Genomic DNA, 14,712 nt, shown 5'->3' with positions numbered 1-14,712 from the left:
GTTCTTAAGATCCTTGTAATCTACAGTTTTCTTCCTTTCTTTGTCTCCTTTTGGTGGTCGCCACTCGCCAGCATTCCCCTAAATGCGGAGGAATACAACAGTACCAATTTCTTCAAAAAAAAGAAAAAAAAAATTATCGTCATTTCCTATGTATCCGAATCTCACCCTCAGCACAGCTACACCATCATCCCACAATTTTCACCTAATCTCTTTTACACACACTGAAGTTAACCAACGATCTAAACTTCCCTAAGCCATTTGCACCTATGTTTTGAAAAGACATGTCCTAAATCTATCTTTCTCTTTTTCTTTCTGTTATTTTTTTTTTCTCTTTTTCCATTCTTTTAAGGTTGTTTTTTGCCACTGGCCAGCATTCCACTAAATGCTGTCAATTTCTTCAAAAAAAAAAAAAAAGTTATCGATATTTCCACGTTTCATCTAACTGCCCCATTTATCATTTATCATCTGTATATCCCGATTCTCCAATTTTTGTTCATGTATGAACTTCCAGCGGTTCACAAGAGACTTAATCGACAGAAACTGCCCCATTTACCATCTGTATCCGGATTCTCAAATTTCCTTTCATGTTTGAACTTTTATATTGTTGCAGCGATTTACAGGAGACTTATTCGATAGAAATAGCCTTCAATCTCAAACTAAAAAGAGGTAAACATCTTAATCCCACTGTCTATTCGAAAAAAGAAAAAAAAAAAAGTAGTACAAACGTTTCCTATAGTAATCGTATGATCTGCTATTTCCTTTCAAGCATAGAGGTTTGTTTTTCTTTGTATATAACATATATGATAAAAGTCCTATTCAAGTAAAGAATTGTCCATCGATTCTAAGGAAATATGTTGTAAAGCTTCTTTATCAACTTCTTATCATAGAACGATATTAGTTGTTCTTTATTAGTTCTCCATTTGTTTCTCTGTTTTTCCTTCTTCTATTTCACCGCAACTACGCAATTTAATTATAAAATAGTGTTTTTCTCAAATTAGCTAATAACTACTAAAAAATTATCAACTTGCGAGGACTGATAGTTTGACACGGAAGATATGTGGGATAGGCAAAGCTGAGTTTTCAAACTCACATCGTCATTCCTTCTTTATAGGTCAGTTTCAAACTCAAATTGTTGCATACGTCTATCCTATTTTCTGAAAAACGAATCTCACCAATAGTACTTATGTATTTGCTGAACATATAGTTTGCAATTTGTTAGCATGAAATTGCGGCTAGACCGAGAAGCCTTTTTTGTGACCATGATGACGAACCGTCCTAATCAGTGAAACCGGGAATGCAAGTGATTGTCTTCAAAATCTGTGTTATGGTAATTGCTGATTTTTTTTTTAATCATTTTCGTAATTCTTGCGTATATTTTGTAGAAAATGAGATCACTAGACAGCCAAATGTGGCATTTGGTGTATCTAATAGAGAATGTCATTCTTAATCTTTCACATGGCCAAGAGCAAATGCCATGGTTGATAGACTACACAGGATGGTCTTTAACCAATAATGTTCCCCTCAAATATTATTGGTTAGTGAGGTTTTCATTTGTTTTGCTTGGTTGGTTGAGACAAATCGTTAAAATCAAAACTCCCGATAAAGTGATATCTGCAGTATTTAATCCCAGGATAAATTTATACCTTCTATCAAACGTGATATAAAAATTAGTGCTGGGATATCCCAGCTTATACCTTCTACCAGACGACCCCTTAGAGCTAGCACTTCGAACAGTGTCGACAACTTTTCATTCTCTTCTTTTGCCTTGAAGATAAGCAATCTTCAGAATTATTGTCATCATCTTTTGTGTTTCTTTAAAACAATCCACATTCTACACAACTTTTTTACTTTCTCATCATGCCTCCTCTTTATCATTAGTATATATCTATGCTTCTAATATGAAACCCACTAATTTTTCATATGAAATGCTAAAAGTTGATATGAAAAATAAGTTCATGCTTCTCCTAAATATTTGTTTCATGTGAAATCTTTGCATATTAATGATACATTTTATATTTTATTGCAGACATCAAATCTCTCAATGTCTTAACATTCGAGAAAAACGCATAGCAAAGTAAGGAACTACTTCAAGCTCATGCACGTAAATGAAGTAAAATACAAAGTCGATACTGTAAGCTAGAAAGAAGTGAAAGGATGTAATTGATTTATGTAATTCATTATTGTTTTTTGAACAAGCTTGCAAAACGGAATTGCATTATTTACATCTACGCGAGTTGTTTTGGAGATTTGCACATATAGTCGTTTCTCATAGCTACGTACTTGATTTTCTTTCTGTTTTATTTTTGGTGTTTCATTATTCAAATATATTTTTCAGAATCTGTTTACACTTCTACGGGCAATTTACGAATCACTTTATTTATTTTTTTACTTGAAGCACACACATTGATATCTTGATTGATACTTTTGGTGGAAGGAGTATAGATTTTTCCTTTTACCTTATTTCCGTCAAATTCACCAAATCAAGGTATGCTTATTTATTCGGTCTTTTATTTATTTATATGATTCAAACCTATATAAACGGTAATATTTATTTGATTCTAGATATTTTTAAAAATTTGAGCCATAAAAGTTGCTACAGTATCTTCAGGAGCATTACTTCTTCTCTTCCAGGTGTATTCTCCACTTTTCAGGTGTTGAATTTGATGCTCAAAATGGTTTCAAAGTTCTTTTGAAATATCAATATAATTGGTATCTTGATGAAGCACAAGGTACTCTTCCTCTTAATTTGTTTGTGCACTTTTGCTTAAAATTTTGGCACACCATATTTTTGTTTCTTTTATCAACATGTAAAAAGAGTACTTCTAACATGTTATTCAAATTTCATTTAGTTTATATAGCAGGAACTAAAAGTGATAAATACTAATGCACAAATAGAGTAAATGAATTCTCTCTAGAGTGTACTCTTTTATCTGTGCCAATGGTTCTTACTCTGAATCTAAACTTTCCTTCCTCATGGTTACTGAAAGTGACAAAAATAAAGAAGGAAAAGAAAGATATATGAATTGAAATGAGAGTGGCAACATTCAATTTTATATGGTTGACACTTGGTACTTCTAAAATTGTTTTAAAAATGTATCTATTTCTTGCATGCTTTGATTGGTGTTTTTGTGAAGGCAGAAGAAGGTAAATCATGGAGAAAAAGGAACACCAGTGGTTGAAGTAAGGAGAAAAAGGAACAACAGCATAAACTGAGAATGATTTCAAGCATTCAAAATTCAAATATCTCATTGGTACTCTTCTCTACTCCTCAAGAAGACTTTACAACTTCTCATATGAAATCCAACTTCAAGAACACTTGGACATGGAATATCACAAGAAGAAACTTGCAACGAGTAGTAGTGCATGACTGAGAGGTGATTCCATCTTATACTAATGAGAAACAATACACACCTTGTAAAGGAAAAGAAAAGAAAAGACACGTATTGCTAATTTTTCTATTTTGTATTCATTAGCATAAAAGTAGTTGTTAGCTTGTGAGATTACAAATTTGATAGTAACTTGTAATTGTTTGGTTAGAAAGAGAAATATCTCATAGGAGTACAACAACGTATCGGACCTCGAATATGTCTTGGCCCTTTAGGAATTCTTCAAGCTAAAAATAAACATAATATGCTTACGATGGCATAAGCGAATATGCATACAATTCTAATTTATATTTCTCAATTCTCTAGAATTATCCTTATTTTTTTCTCTAGAATTATCCTTATTTTTGTTATATTTATCCTTATTTGTACTTTACAATGTCATATCTTCTGCAGAGAATGTTGATCTGATAAATTGCTGAGTGAAAACCATCGAAAAAGAAGAAAGAATTCCACCTTTGTTAATATATTAGAGGTCAGTTCCAAATGGTTAATTTTTCTTATTACAATTTGTGCGTGTCATCCTTTGCGCAGGAGCCATGCTAATCTTCTCTATATCGTTTCAATTAATTTATCGGATGTCCCCGAAGGGACGTTTTTTGTTATTACAATTACGCATATACAACTCAACTTATTTGGTTATGTTCAGGACATAGTTTGAAATTGTCATAACTCAATTCATAATTGTCAGGATAATATCAAAATAATTGTTACTATTTTTAGTTAGTGAATTGGACTACAAAAAAGTATTTGCATCGATAATAGGAGATGAATATACTTGACTTTTCAAATTTTGGGAAAAAAAAGTTTTTAAAAATGTAGTATAAGTGCTATATGCATGATGATTTTGTGGACATAAGGTACATTTACTAGGAATCTTTTTTCAATAGTGTATGCATTTTGCTACTAATAAAAGAATTTGAATTTGTGTCGGAAATAGATATTCTTTTAAATATAAATATTTTCTTCGTAGATATATCTAAAGATAAAATATTTCAATTTTATTATCCTGATAGTATCTCCAACATAATTTGTAGATCTTTTTCCAAAGAAATTGAAACCGTGTGGTTTGAGTGAACCCTGTATAGTGGCACATACTTTCAGCTGACCATATTGTTTGGATGTTTCTTTACAATATAGATTTTATGTGTAAAATAGTACTTTTCCTCGATCTAAAACTTAAGATTGATTGTGTTAATGCAGGTTTACATTGCATATGATGCAAGTCGCTTTTCTGGGAGCTAATGGCTATGGCTATAGCTTCAAGAATGCTTACAATTAAATATGTTAAAGAAGTCAAAGATGAAAAGAAGAAATGAGCATAATCAAAGGTCATACATCATGAAAAAGATGCGTACTTTGACCAAGGATTGCAGTAAGGTGGATTTTTTCCCCCTCTGAAACGATAAATTCACCCATTATATCCAGCTAATAGCTTAATGTTAGAAATTACGAGAAGTACCACCATTAGATTAGAAAAAAGTTCACGGCTTCTAAAACAACAAATAGTAGTGGATTGCAACATCTACTCCCATGATGCTAATTTTGGTACCCACGGAATGCACGGCATTATCAAAATATATATTAATTAAGTCAACTTATGTTTTCGCTTTTTACAAGGAAGTTTTTATTAGGAAGCTTATCATGTATTAGCTAAATTTCCTTTATATATTTTGCTTATGTTAAGGAGTCGCCACCTAATTGATTTTAAAGGTGAATTAGGGCACCTAATTATTAACTAAGTAAAGCTAACTAAACCTCCGTTAATGAGTCGCTGTGATTCTACAAGTGGTTCTATATTATCCTAAAGGGAAGGGGTTAGGCATCCTTTAGAATCCGTTAACTTACGGTTATCCGACCAAACTTAGGTTAATTAATTAAGGCTAAAGATGCGAATGCAGTGTTTGAATTTTAAGAACACGGCTAAAAATATTGCTAAGATTTTAAAGAAAAATGTGATGATATCGTGCAAAATAAAATTTACAGAAAAATAATAATTTGCATAAAAGATGAGTTTAAATGCTATTTCTAAAATAAGACTTATAAAAGCTGCTTAGATTTTAAATGAGAGATTAATGATGCTATTTAAGATAATGCTCGTAAAAATATAGTAACTTGCATAAAAAAGATTTTAAATGCTGTTTAAAATAAAGCTTATAAATGTTGCTATTGCTTCAAAGGGAAGTATAATAATGCTAAAACAAGATTTGCAAAATATAATAATTTGTATATAAGCGGAAGAAAAATGCGAGTTTATGCAGTATTTTAATAAATATTTGAAAGAACTCCAATGATGAGATATTAATTGATTTTGCAATTTAGGAGTATAAACAAAATATCAAAATAGCTAATGAGTTTTGTTTATCCCTTTTATTAACTATACTTTAAAAATATGCGTGATTGACTCAAAACTTTAAAAGTTATCCATAAAATATGCTTGAGTTTATATTTGTGTGTTAGTGACATTTTGAAATGTATATGATAGTAAGGACAAGATATGATTCCCTTTACTTAAAATATAAAGTCATGCCATTTTGCAAATTAATTATTCTAAAATTAAATATTAGACATTTTTAACATGAAAGGAAGAGAGTAAAACTTATGGAATTAATTTTAGTCTTTCTTAAACTAACTACCCTTTACTAAAGCTAACCCGCTAAATTTTACTAGAATTTATCTAAGCTAAGAAAATGAGAACAAAGTAAAATGTTAGTCATACAAGGCAAATTAAATGCATAAAAGAATAACATAGAGGGATGGATAATTTAAATGGGCTCAGCCCATTTTTAAAAGAGCTGCTGCGATTGGGCTCAGGCCCATTTTAAAGCTGCTGCGGTCTGTTTTGCTGCTGTTGGGCCTTGGCCCAGCAGAACTTTTATGCACAGCTGCGGATGGGCTGGGGCTTCGGCCCAGAATCATTTTTTGTGTAGCTGATGGGGGCGGACTCGAGAAGATTGCGTTGGGCTTGTAGCCCAACATCGAATGCGGAAGAAGGCGAGTCCGAGGGACTCGTATGCGACGCTCATGCATAAAAAATGAAAAGAAAAAGATTAGTATCTAATCAATGAGTAAATTAGACACGTGAATACAAATTCGAAAGAAACCAGCAAGTTGCGTATATAATGTATATTGAAGTACATTTCATAATTCAGCCATTATATACTTAGGGTGTAGAAAACAGGGCAACACTCAAGCCTAAGCAGCAAACCATATTGAAACTAAACTAGTTTATCAAGAAGAAACAATAGCAACAAACGACATCTGTGTCTAGTATGGGATGAGACGATTTCGATATTCGCCAAGATATTGACATGGAACTTAATACACTCAGACCATGTTATAAAGAAGAAGCTAGTTTTCTCAAAGTTGGTCAATCATAATTCTCAGGGAAAACTTTTAAAGAAAGCATGCTGAACCATCAATCTTTCTATAAACAGAACAACAAGTAAAACTGAAGATTCCCATTTCTTACAGAAAACAAGCCTGAGATCTATTTCCCTCTGTTACTCAGAAAGAGGAAGGGGAAACTCATGGGTATCTCATATATCCAAAACCAAAAACAAACATACCAAAGAAAGCACAAAGCTCGATTACGTGCATAGCTAGAAAAATTGATTGAAAATACCCGTATAGCAACAAAGCTTTAAACAACAGACAGGAATTGCAAACTTTCAAATAAGGCTGAACAACAAGAGAGGAGGGGAATTATCCTAAAAGGGCCAAATATCAGCTCCCAATTTCTAATCAGGCAACATGTATTGTTAAGACTGCCAAACACTCGAATGCATTCGGAGGAATCATCTCGGCAGTTATTTAGGCATGACAACATCTAATCCTACAAGAAGATTTGTCCTGGACAATCTATATCAGTTGATTATGGTTTCAAAAGAATACAAACAACACAAGAGGAACCAAAGATATTGACAGTAAGTAGGATGCAGATCTATTGTGAACTACTTCCAGTTTTTTCTAAGGGTTAAATGAGTCAATCATAGATTCTCAGGACAATGACATTAAGGTAGGGTAGATTGGCTTTAGGCTGCATGAAAGTGCACGCAATGCAACAGACAATAGTAATGAAGTAGGCATAGCATTTCAGGTACCATGATGGCTCAATAGGCTAGTGAAGTTAAGACATTGCATGGAGGACACAAAACAGATAGGAAGACATCTAAAACATATATGCAGTGGAGTAAAAGGAGGACATATATATTAACCAGTTACAAAATGTGCTAAGGCAAAGAATTTGCACAACAGCAGCAACAATAAAGGTTTACAGATTGTGAACAAACTAATGAATTATATAATCCTACTTATGAGCACACAACAGCAGGCAGGTAATACAATAGGCATGTCAACCCTTAAGTTCCCAGGATGGACTAAAATTCATTTAAGTAAAGCGAAGAATATACACAATCACCTTAAGACTGCAAGCACATTACTCTTTTAGTTGTGTCCGGATGTCTAAACTTCACATTATATCAATAAACCAGTAAACCTATTGTGACAGCCAAGTTACACATCCACAATTTTAAGAATATTAAGCATTGTGCTAGGATTAGTTGTTGGAATATACTTAACAGATTAGAACTAACTATATGTGTATCATTAAGGCTGCCAAACACCACTTTGAAATACTATCTCTATTGGATAACATACTAGCTTACATCTACTTGAAATGAGTTTATGCTACCAAATATCAAACGATACCCTTTATAACATCCTACAGAGATTTAGTAAGTTATTAAACGTACTATATAAGTATTTTAGCAATTTTGACCAAAACAACTATCCTAACTAGCATAATATAATCATACTGTGAATAGGCAAATTTCTAACAGATAGTATGCTCAGACCAGGGTAGGAACAACATGCTATTTTATACTACACATTACTCCAACATACGTAATTGCACAAACCGAATTAACTCAACAACTAAACCATCACACAAACTGATTAAATCCGATTAATATCAACGTATAAACAGGTTTATCCATTTAGCTAAACTATTCTAATTAATCCGTCTGCTTTAAAGCCAACACATCGATCACGAAACAGAAATAAAAAAAAAAAAAGAGAATTACCTTCTTCGGGTGCAGCGAAATGGGGTGCGGGGGTTTCCGATCTAACTCGAACACTTCAAACCTCCGAGTTTGCGTAGCTCGAATTCGAAAACGATGCCAAAGCAAACAAAAATTAAAAATTGATTTAGTATTTTTGACTCGATGCTAAAAAAAGACGATTAAATCGCGAATCTACAAGATTAACGAGACGGGGTATTCTAGGCGGCTAAAATGCATATTTTGTGAGGAGATTTGCGACTGAAGAACTCATTTTATTTGGGATTTCGTGGCTGAAAGACTTGTATTTTAGGGATTCAAGGGCGGTTAAACTTATATTTTCCAGGGGGGTTTTCCTGATCTCCGTCCTTTTTTTTTTTTTCAAGGAATTCCAGCCCCTCTTTATAGGGTTTTGCTTTGTGTTGAAGAAAGAGAGAGGAGCGGGAGAGAGAGAGAGAGAGAGAGGGGACAAAGAGAAGTGGAGGTGGCAGAGGCGTGGGGGACAGCGGTGAGTGGAGAGGAGCGTGAGGAGGGAGACGAAGGAGGAGAGAGAAGCGGGAAAGAGAGAGGGGAAGAGAGAGAGAAGGGATGGGGGTGTGCGGCGTGAAGGAGATGAAAGGGAAACTCTTTTAGGGTTTCCCTTATTTTGAAATGGATGGGCCGGGTCATGCTTAAACGGGTATGGGCTGGTCCGTTTGGGCAATTATTTGGGCTGAGTTGGTTGAAAATATGGGCTGCTAAGTTGTTGCTTTAAAATATGGGCTAGGTATCAAAACGTGGGCTGATCTGAAAATTGGGTTGGGGTGAATTAAAATGGTTGGGATGATGAATTAAAATGTAGGCTTCTAAATTTTAAGTAAAAGACCCATTTTGACTAATTATATGCTGACATGTATTAAAATATTATCTCATATAAAGTATGTATTTATTAGTACTCGGATAAAATAAAGTGGCGTTGCAACAGCCGTGCGATAATATATTGAAAATCAATAGTAAATGAACGCTATTATTTAATTATGCGAAGATAATTGCGATGCGTGTGCATAAGATGGCAAAAGTGCTGAATGATAAAAAATGCGAATAATAATAATACTGGTAGTAAATAATAATAACAAAATAATAATAATAATAATAATAATAATAATAATAATAATAATAATAATAATAATAGTAACAGTAGTAAAAGAGGATGGCAGGATAATGAAATGCCGGTATTAATAAAAGTTAATAATTATAGTAAAAATATAAATAATTATTTTTTAAAATTGCAAAAATATTAGAAGCGTAAAATGGGTATTTTGGAGGAAAGGTGGGACAAAATCGGGTGTCAACGACTTGTCCCTCTTTGCCCGGGTAATGATGAAAGAATTTTCGGGCAAAGACGTTGACTTAGTAGCCTATTTTGTCCCGACCACAAGGACTTTGGAGGACTAAGGGTAAAGATTTTAAGAAAGAAGAAAATTTTGCGAGGATTACGGCCGAACTCCGGTCTCCGAGTTGCCTACATATCTCGGGTTGCATGAGAATCAGGCCGCGTGTAGTTCTGGGATGACTACGACACCTATGAAAGACGAATCCCGATTGGTACGAATCTTTGCAAAATACTGTCTCAGTGCCGAATTATGGAGACACTGGGCATTATGGTAGAGACTTGAAAATTCTGAGAATTGGATAAACTGGAATGCAGGTGGACTAATTGGAGACGAATGTTCGAGGTAGATCTTCGACCCTTGTCGGGAAGTCTGATTTCCTTCCCAACATATTGCCCCAGTTCGCTGCCGAAGAAATAGTTCCACGTTGCGCTAAGCTCCTGCGAAACTTTAGACTAGATAAAAATTATCAGTAAAATAAAGCGATGTAAAATAAATCCGCAAACAGAGCTGCAATGATTAAAATGATAGCCTTGCTGAGGCTGATGCCAACGAGGTTATGGGCCGAATGATTTATGAAAATGATGCCTTTTGGCGATGATTAATGGAAATGGGGCCCTAAACCAGATGACTTATGAAAATGAGGCTTGCCAAGCCCGCATGAGGTTTTTCTTTAAAACCCAATGACTGATGAAAATGAGGTTTTAAAAATCGGCATGACTCATGGTGTAAAGCATTTATGCGCGGTGAATTTTTAAAGCATTTGTGCGGTGCATGTGCGTTTGAAAGCATTTACGCGAGCGATTTAAAGCATTTATGTTGTGCATGTGCAGTGCATTTGAAAGCGTTTATGCGGAGCGGATGAAAGCATTTGTGCGGTGCGGGTGCAATGTGCATGTGCGGGGGCATTTAAAAGCATTTGTGCGGAGCAAATGAAAGCATTTGTGCGGTGCGGGTGCAATGTGCATGTGCAGTGCATTTAAAGCATTTATGCGGAGCAAATGAAAGCATTGGTGCAGTGCGTGTGCATGTGCAGTGCATTTAAAGCATTTATGCGGAGCAAATTGACAGCATTGGTGCGGTGCGTGTGCATGTTAAAAGCATTTATGCGGAGCAAATGAAAGCATTGGTGCAGTGCGTGTGCATGTGCAGTGCATTTAAAGCATTTATGCGGAGCAAATTGACAGCATTGGTGCGGTGCGTGTGCATGTTAAAAGCATTTGTGCAGAGCAAATGAAAGCATTTGTGCAGTGCGTGTGCATGTGCAGTGTATTTAAAGCATTTATGCGGAGCAAATGGAAGCATTTGTGCAGTGCGTGTGCAGTGTATTTAAAGCATTTGCGTAGGGCATTTGAAAGCGATAATGCGTTTAAAAATAGTAGTGCGATTCATGCGCAGTGCGTTTGAAATTATTTATGCAGAGCCTTCGAGAGCAGTAGTGCATATGCTGTGCATTTGAAAGCATTTTGTGCGAAGCATTTGAAAGCAATAAAAATATTTGTGCATCGATACATTTAAAAATCTTTGTAAAACTTAAGCATTAATTTATTCGTAAAATTTGAGAGTTGTTAGCAGTTGAGGGGCATAATTAGTCCTAAGAAAACTCAAACCGTTCGGTGCATAGTCCTTGCAAGGCTGTAAACATTACGTATTTTCTTTTCACAAGAAGCGTGGAATTATTCCTAGATAAAATTAACGCAAGTGTAAAATTAGCGCGATATTATTTCGTGATAAAAAAAAATAGTGCAAGTGCGCGATTCGTACAAATTATGTGAGGTAAAAGCTTAGTACAAATGCGAGATTAGTACAAAATATTTGAGATAAAACTAGTGCTAGCGTGAGAGTAGTATAAAATATTTGAAATAAAAGTAGCATTAGTGTGCAATTAGTACGAAAATCATTCAAGGTAAAAGTAGTGTGAATGCAAGTGCAATATCAGTGCTCTTTTTGAAAAAGAACTTAATACGTCCAATTTTAAGGCGGACATGCTCAAATAAATTAACCAAGTCCTATTATAAAGGCGGACATGCCCAAATTAAAATGATTAGTCAAATATAAGGTATAAGTCACTGTATTGTAGACTTAGGGTAGATAATTTACTTTAAAGTACTTGTCTTGTCTTTATATATTTCTTATGTGTATAAGTACTAATACAAATTATTTCTTGTCAATATAGATTTCTTAACCGTACTTATATAACGTAATTAATTGATTCTTGATTTGTATATCATGGCTTTGACGTATTACAGCTATTTGTTATCGGTTATATACGTCTATTCTTAATTACGTATTTTAAAAATAAACAATACGTATCTATACACAATTCCGAATTTTTTTTTTTTTATATTTTTTTTTTTTTATTTATTTTTTTTTTTTTTTTTTTTTTCTGCTCAATTGATTTTTGTGGCCGACAAGCTTTATAAAAAGCAGCCATCCACTTTTCAAAAAGTATTTACCCCCTCAGGTAAAATCCATGTGGCCGACAATTTTTATGAAAAGAGCTGTCCACTTTCACGAAAGCCAAAGCAGATGGCATCTTCAAGATCAGCCGTCCACTTGGATTATTCGTTCGTATAGAACCAATGCTGCATATATGCCTCTAGGATCCTTCTTTGTGAATCCAATCCAAGAAAGAATGCAAGGTAATTCAGGACACTACGCTATCGATCATCAGTATGATTTCGCTTTTGATGCCGCTAACAATCCTTTGACGATGGATTGTACTCTTGAAGATCCATTTTATTCATCTTTTTATAACCCTACCCCAGGTGATGGTCATATTCTGAATATCTATTTGTATACACTAATAGTATTTGTTCTAAATAAGTTAGCTAATGTGTTATAATGTTATGGGTGCAGGGATGTGGGGTGAAATGAGCGGTGGATTTGGATTAAGTACCCAATTACTTGGAAGAACTGAGAACCGTGAATTGCTGTTATGTGACAGAAATCAAGAAAATATAATGACTAATGATCGTGTTGAGGGAATTATAACGGAAAAAGGGAAGCAAAAAATGTTGTCTCGAGAAACAATTTCAAAGTACTTTTATATGCCAATAATTCAAGCGACCAAGGAACTTAATATTGGGGTGACATTTTTGAAGATAAGATGTAGGGATTTGGGAATTCGAAGGTGGCCACATAGGAAGTTAATGAGTCTTCAAACATTAATCAAGAATGTTAAGGTTCACTCTCTATACACACATCTTCTATACACTCTTGTTTCAATTAATATTATGGTGAAATTCACCTTTTAGTTTATGTAATAATATTATATTCTCTTAATATTTCGTTTAAAAAAAGAACGTTAAGATTTATTCTCTATATAAACATGTAACCTTTGTTTCGGTTATGAATATTTACAGGAATTGAAGGGGGGGGAAGGAAATGGTATGGAACAAAAGTGGAAGGATGTGATAGATTCATTAGAGGAAGAGAAGAAAAGGATGGAAGAAATTCCAGACATGGAACTTGAGGAGAAAACAAAGAGATTAAGGCAATCTTGTTTCAAGGCTAACCACAAGAAGAGAAGGCTTATGGGTATGGCAGAATTGCAGGCTTCTTTTGGTACTTACTGCAATAGTGGTCCGATTCTGACAATGATGCTGCTATTGGTTATGGCCATAGAGAGGAAGATGATGAAGATGAAGTCATTAAGTTATTTCTTGCTGACTGTTTCACTTCCAGTAGCCCAACCTTGCATGATTGAACTTTGCTTTTATGTTTTTTTTTTTTTTTTTTTTTTTTTATTTTCCTATTAGCTACTCGAAGAAAGTAGTTGGGACAATGGTACCCTTCCAAAATTCACGTCTTTAAAGAAATTAAGTTGGCTTTATCCTTTGCTTTGTCTGAATCTTGCAATTGCTGACTTGATATTATGCGATATCCTTCAAGAATATGTCCCTGCGTTACTCAAAGAAAATTTGTTAATGTAAAATAAAATGGTTGCCTTGCATTGAACACTGAAGCTTTGGCATTGGATCTGCATTTCTCGTGGTGATGGCATTGCAACAATCTGGTGACGCTAATATATTGCTCGGGATTTCGATTCATGCTTTTGTCGAATAATGATAGGCCATTTGCAAAGCTGCCCCAATGTTGCTTTATGGGGAAGATGGAATTTTCATTATATTAAGACCGTGCAAGGAAAATAAAATTAAAATTTCTAATAATGTGACCGAAGCCTATGTAAGCCTATAATTAAATCCTATTATAAGGTGGATAAAACCCAAATAAATAATGAAGTCTTATTATAAGGTAGACAAACCTAAATGTTCAATTAAAGACAAACAAACCTAAAATGTCCAATTAAAGGCGGATTAAAGGCCTAAATGCGGTGCTTTTGCGAACAAAGATGTTATGTTTTTGCGGGGTACTTGAAAGTAATAGTGCGGTGCTTTTGTAGTGCGAAGATTTTTTGAAAGCAAAGTGCATATGCGGGGCATTTAAAGCAAAATGTGCACATGCGGTTATCCTGGGGCGTTTAAAGCAATAGTGCGGATGCAATATGGGGCATTTAAAGCAGTAGTGCATATGCAGTGCGGGGCATTTAAAGCAGTAGTGCACATGCAGTGCGGGGCATTTAAAGCAGTAGTGCACATGCAGTGCGGGGCATTTAAAGCAGTAGTGCACATGCAGTGCGGGGCATTTAAAGCAATAGTGCATATGCAGTGCGGGGGATTTAAAACAATAGTGCGTATGTAGTGCGGGGAATTTAAAACAATAGTGCGTATGCAGTGCGGGGTTTTTGAGGCAGTAGATGCATGCGCAGTGAGCATTTTTGCAAAGCATTTGAAAGAAATATTTGTACGCTGATATATTGGAAAATTCATTTGGAAGACTAAACATTAATTTATCGCGGATTTCGAGAATTATTAATATTTGAGAGGCATAATTGTT

The 14,712-nt window shown here is 34.5% G+C and overlaps 1 protein-coding gene, 1 long non-coding RNA gene and 1 pseudogene across 5 annotated transcripts; 2 read left to right on the top strand and 1 right to left on the bottom strand.

Annotated features, from left to right (window-relative positions):
* The first annotated feature begins 432 nt into the window (after positions 1-432).
* Positions 433-5,002, top strand: LOC132041575 (uncharacterized). Of its 4 annotated transcripts, XR_009411109.1 has the most exons (7): positions 433-666; positions 1,383-1,534; positions 2,027-2,074; positions 2,632-2,729; positions 3,135-3,251; positions 3,780-3,858; positions 4,587-5,002. It is a non-coding gene; the product is annotated as an uncharacterized LOC132041575 (long non-coding RNA). The 4 variants fall into 4 exon arrangements; XR_009411110.1 differs by lacking the exon at positions 2,632-2,729; XR_009411107.1 differs by having other exon boundaries at positions 2,027-2,729.
* Positions 3,868-3,977, bottom strand: LOC132041579 (U6 spliceosomal RNA; annotated as a pseudogene).
* Positions 5,003-12,304: 7,302 nt separating the features above from the next.
* Positions 12,305-13,881, top strand: LOC132041572 (protein RKD2-like). Its single transcript, XM_059432270.1, has 4 exons — positions 12,305-12,581; positions 12,673-12,998; positions 13,179-13,462; positions 13,782-13,881. The coding sequence occupies exons 1-4, from the start codon at positions 12,305-12,307 to the stop codon at positions 13,879-13,881; spliced, it is 987 nt and encodes a 328-aa protein (XP_059288253.1).
* Positions 13,882-14,712: the final 831 nt, after the last annotated feature.

This window comes from Lycium ferocissimum, unplaced genomic scaffold (assembly GCF_029784015.1).
Source record: "Lycium ferocissimum isolate CSIRO_LF1 unplaced genomic scaffold, AGI_CSIRO_Lferr_CH_V1 ctg1076, whole genome shotgun sequence".
NCBI classification, from domain to species: Eukaryota; Viridiplantae; Streptophyta; class Magnoliopsida; order Solanales; family Solanaceae; genus Lycium; species Lycium ferocissimum.
Note: the sequence above shows the minus strand (reverse complement) of the source record. Positions and strands in the feature narration are given on the sequence as shown.

What these genes read in the sequence shown, in the direction of transcription:
- LOC132041572 (XM_059432270.1), top strand. Translation starts at nt 12,305, where the DNA reads ATGAAAAGAGCTGTCCACTTTCACGAAAGCCAAAGCAGATGGCATCTT. An exon ending in TTTTTATAACCCTACCCCAG is followed by an intron (nt 12,582 to 12,672) that starts GTGATGGTCATA and finishes TTATGGGTGCAG; the next exon opens with GGATGTGGGGTGAAATGAGC. An exon ending in AGGAAGATGATGAAGATGAA is followed by an intron (nt 13,463 to 13,781) that starts GTCATTAAGTTA and finishes TGAACACTGAAG; the next exon opens with CTTTGGCATTGGATCTGCAT.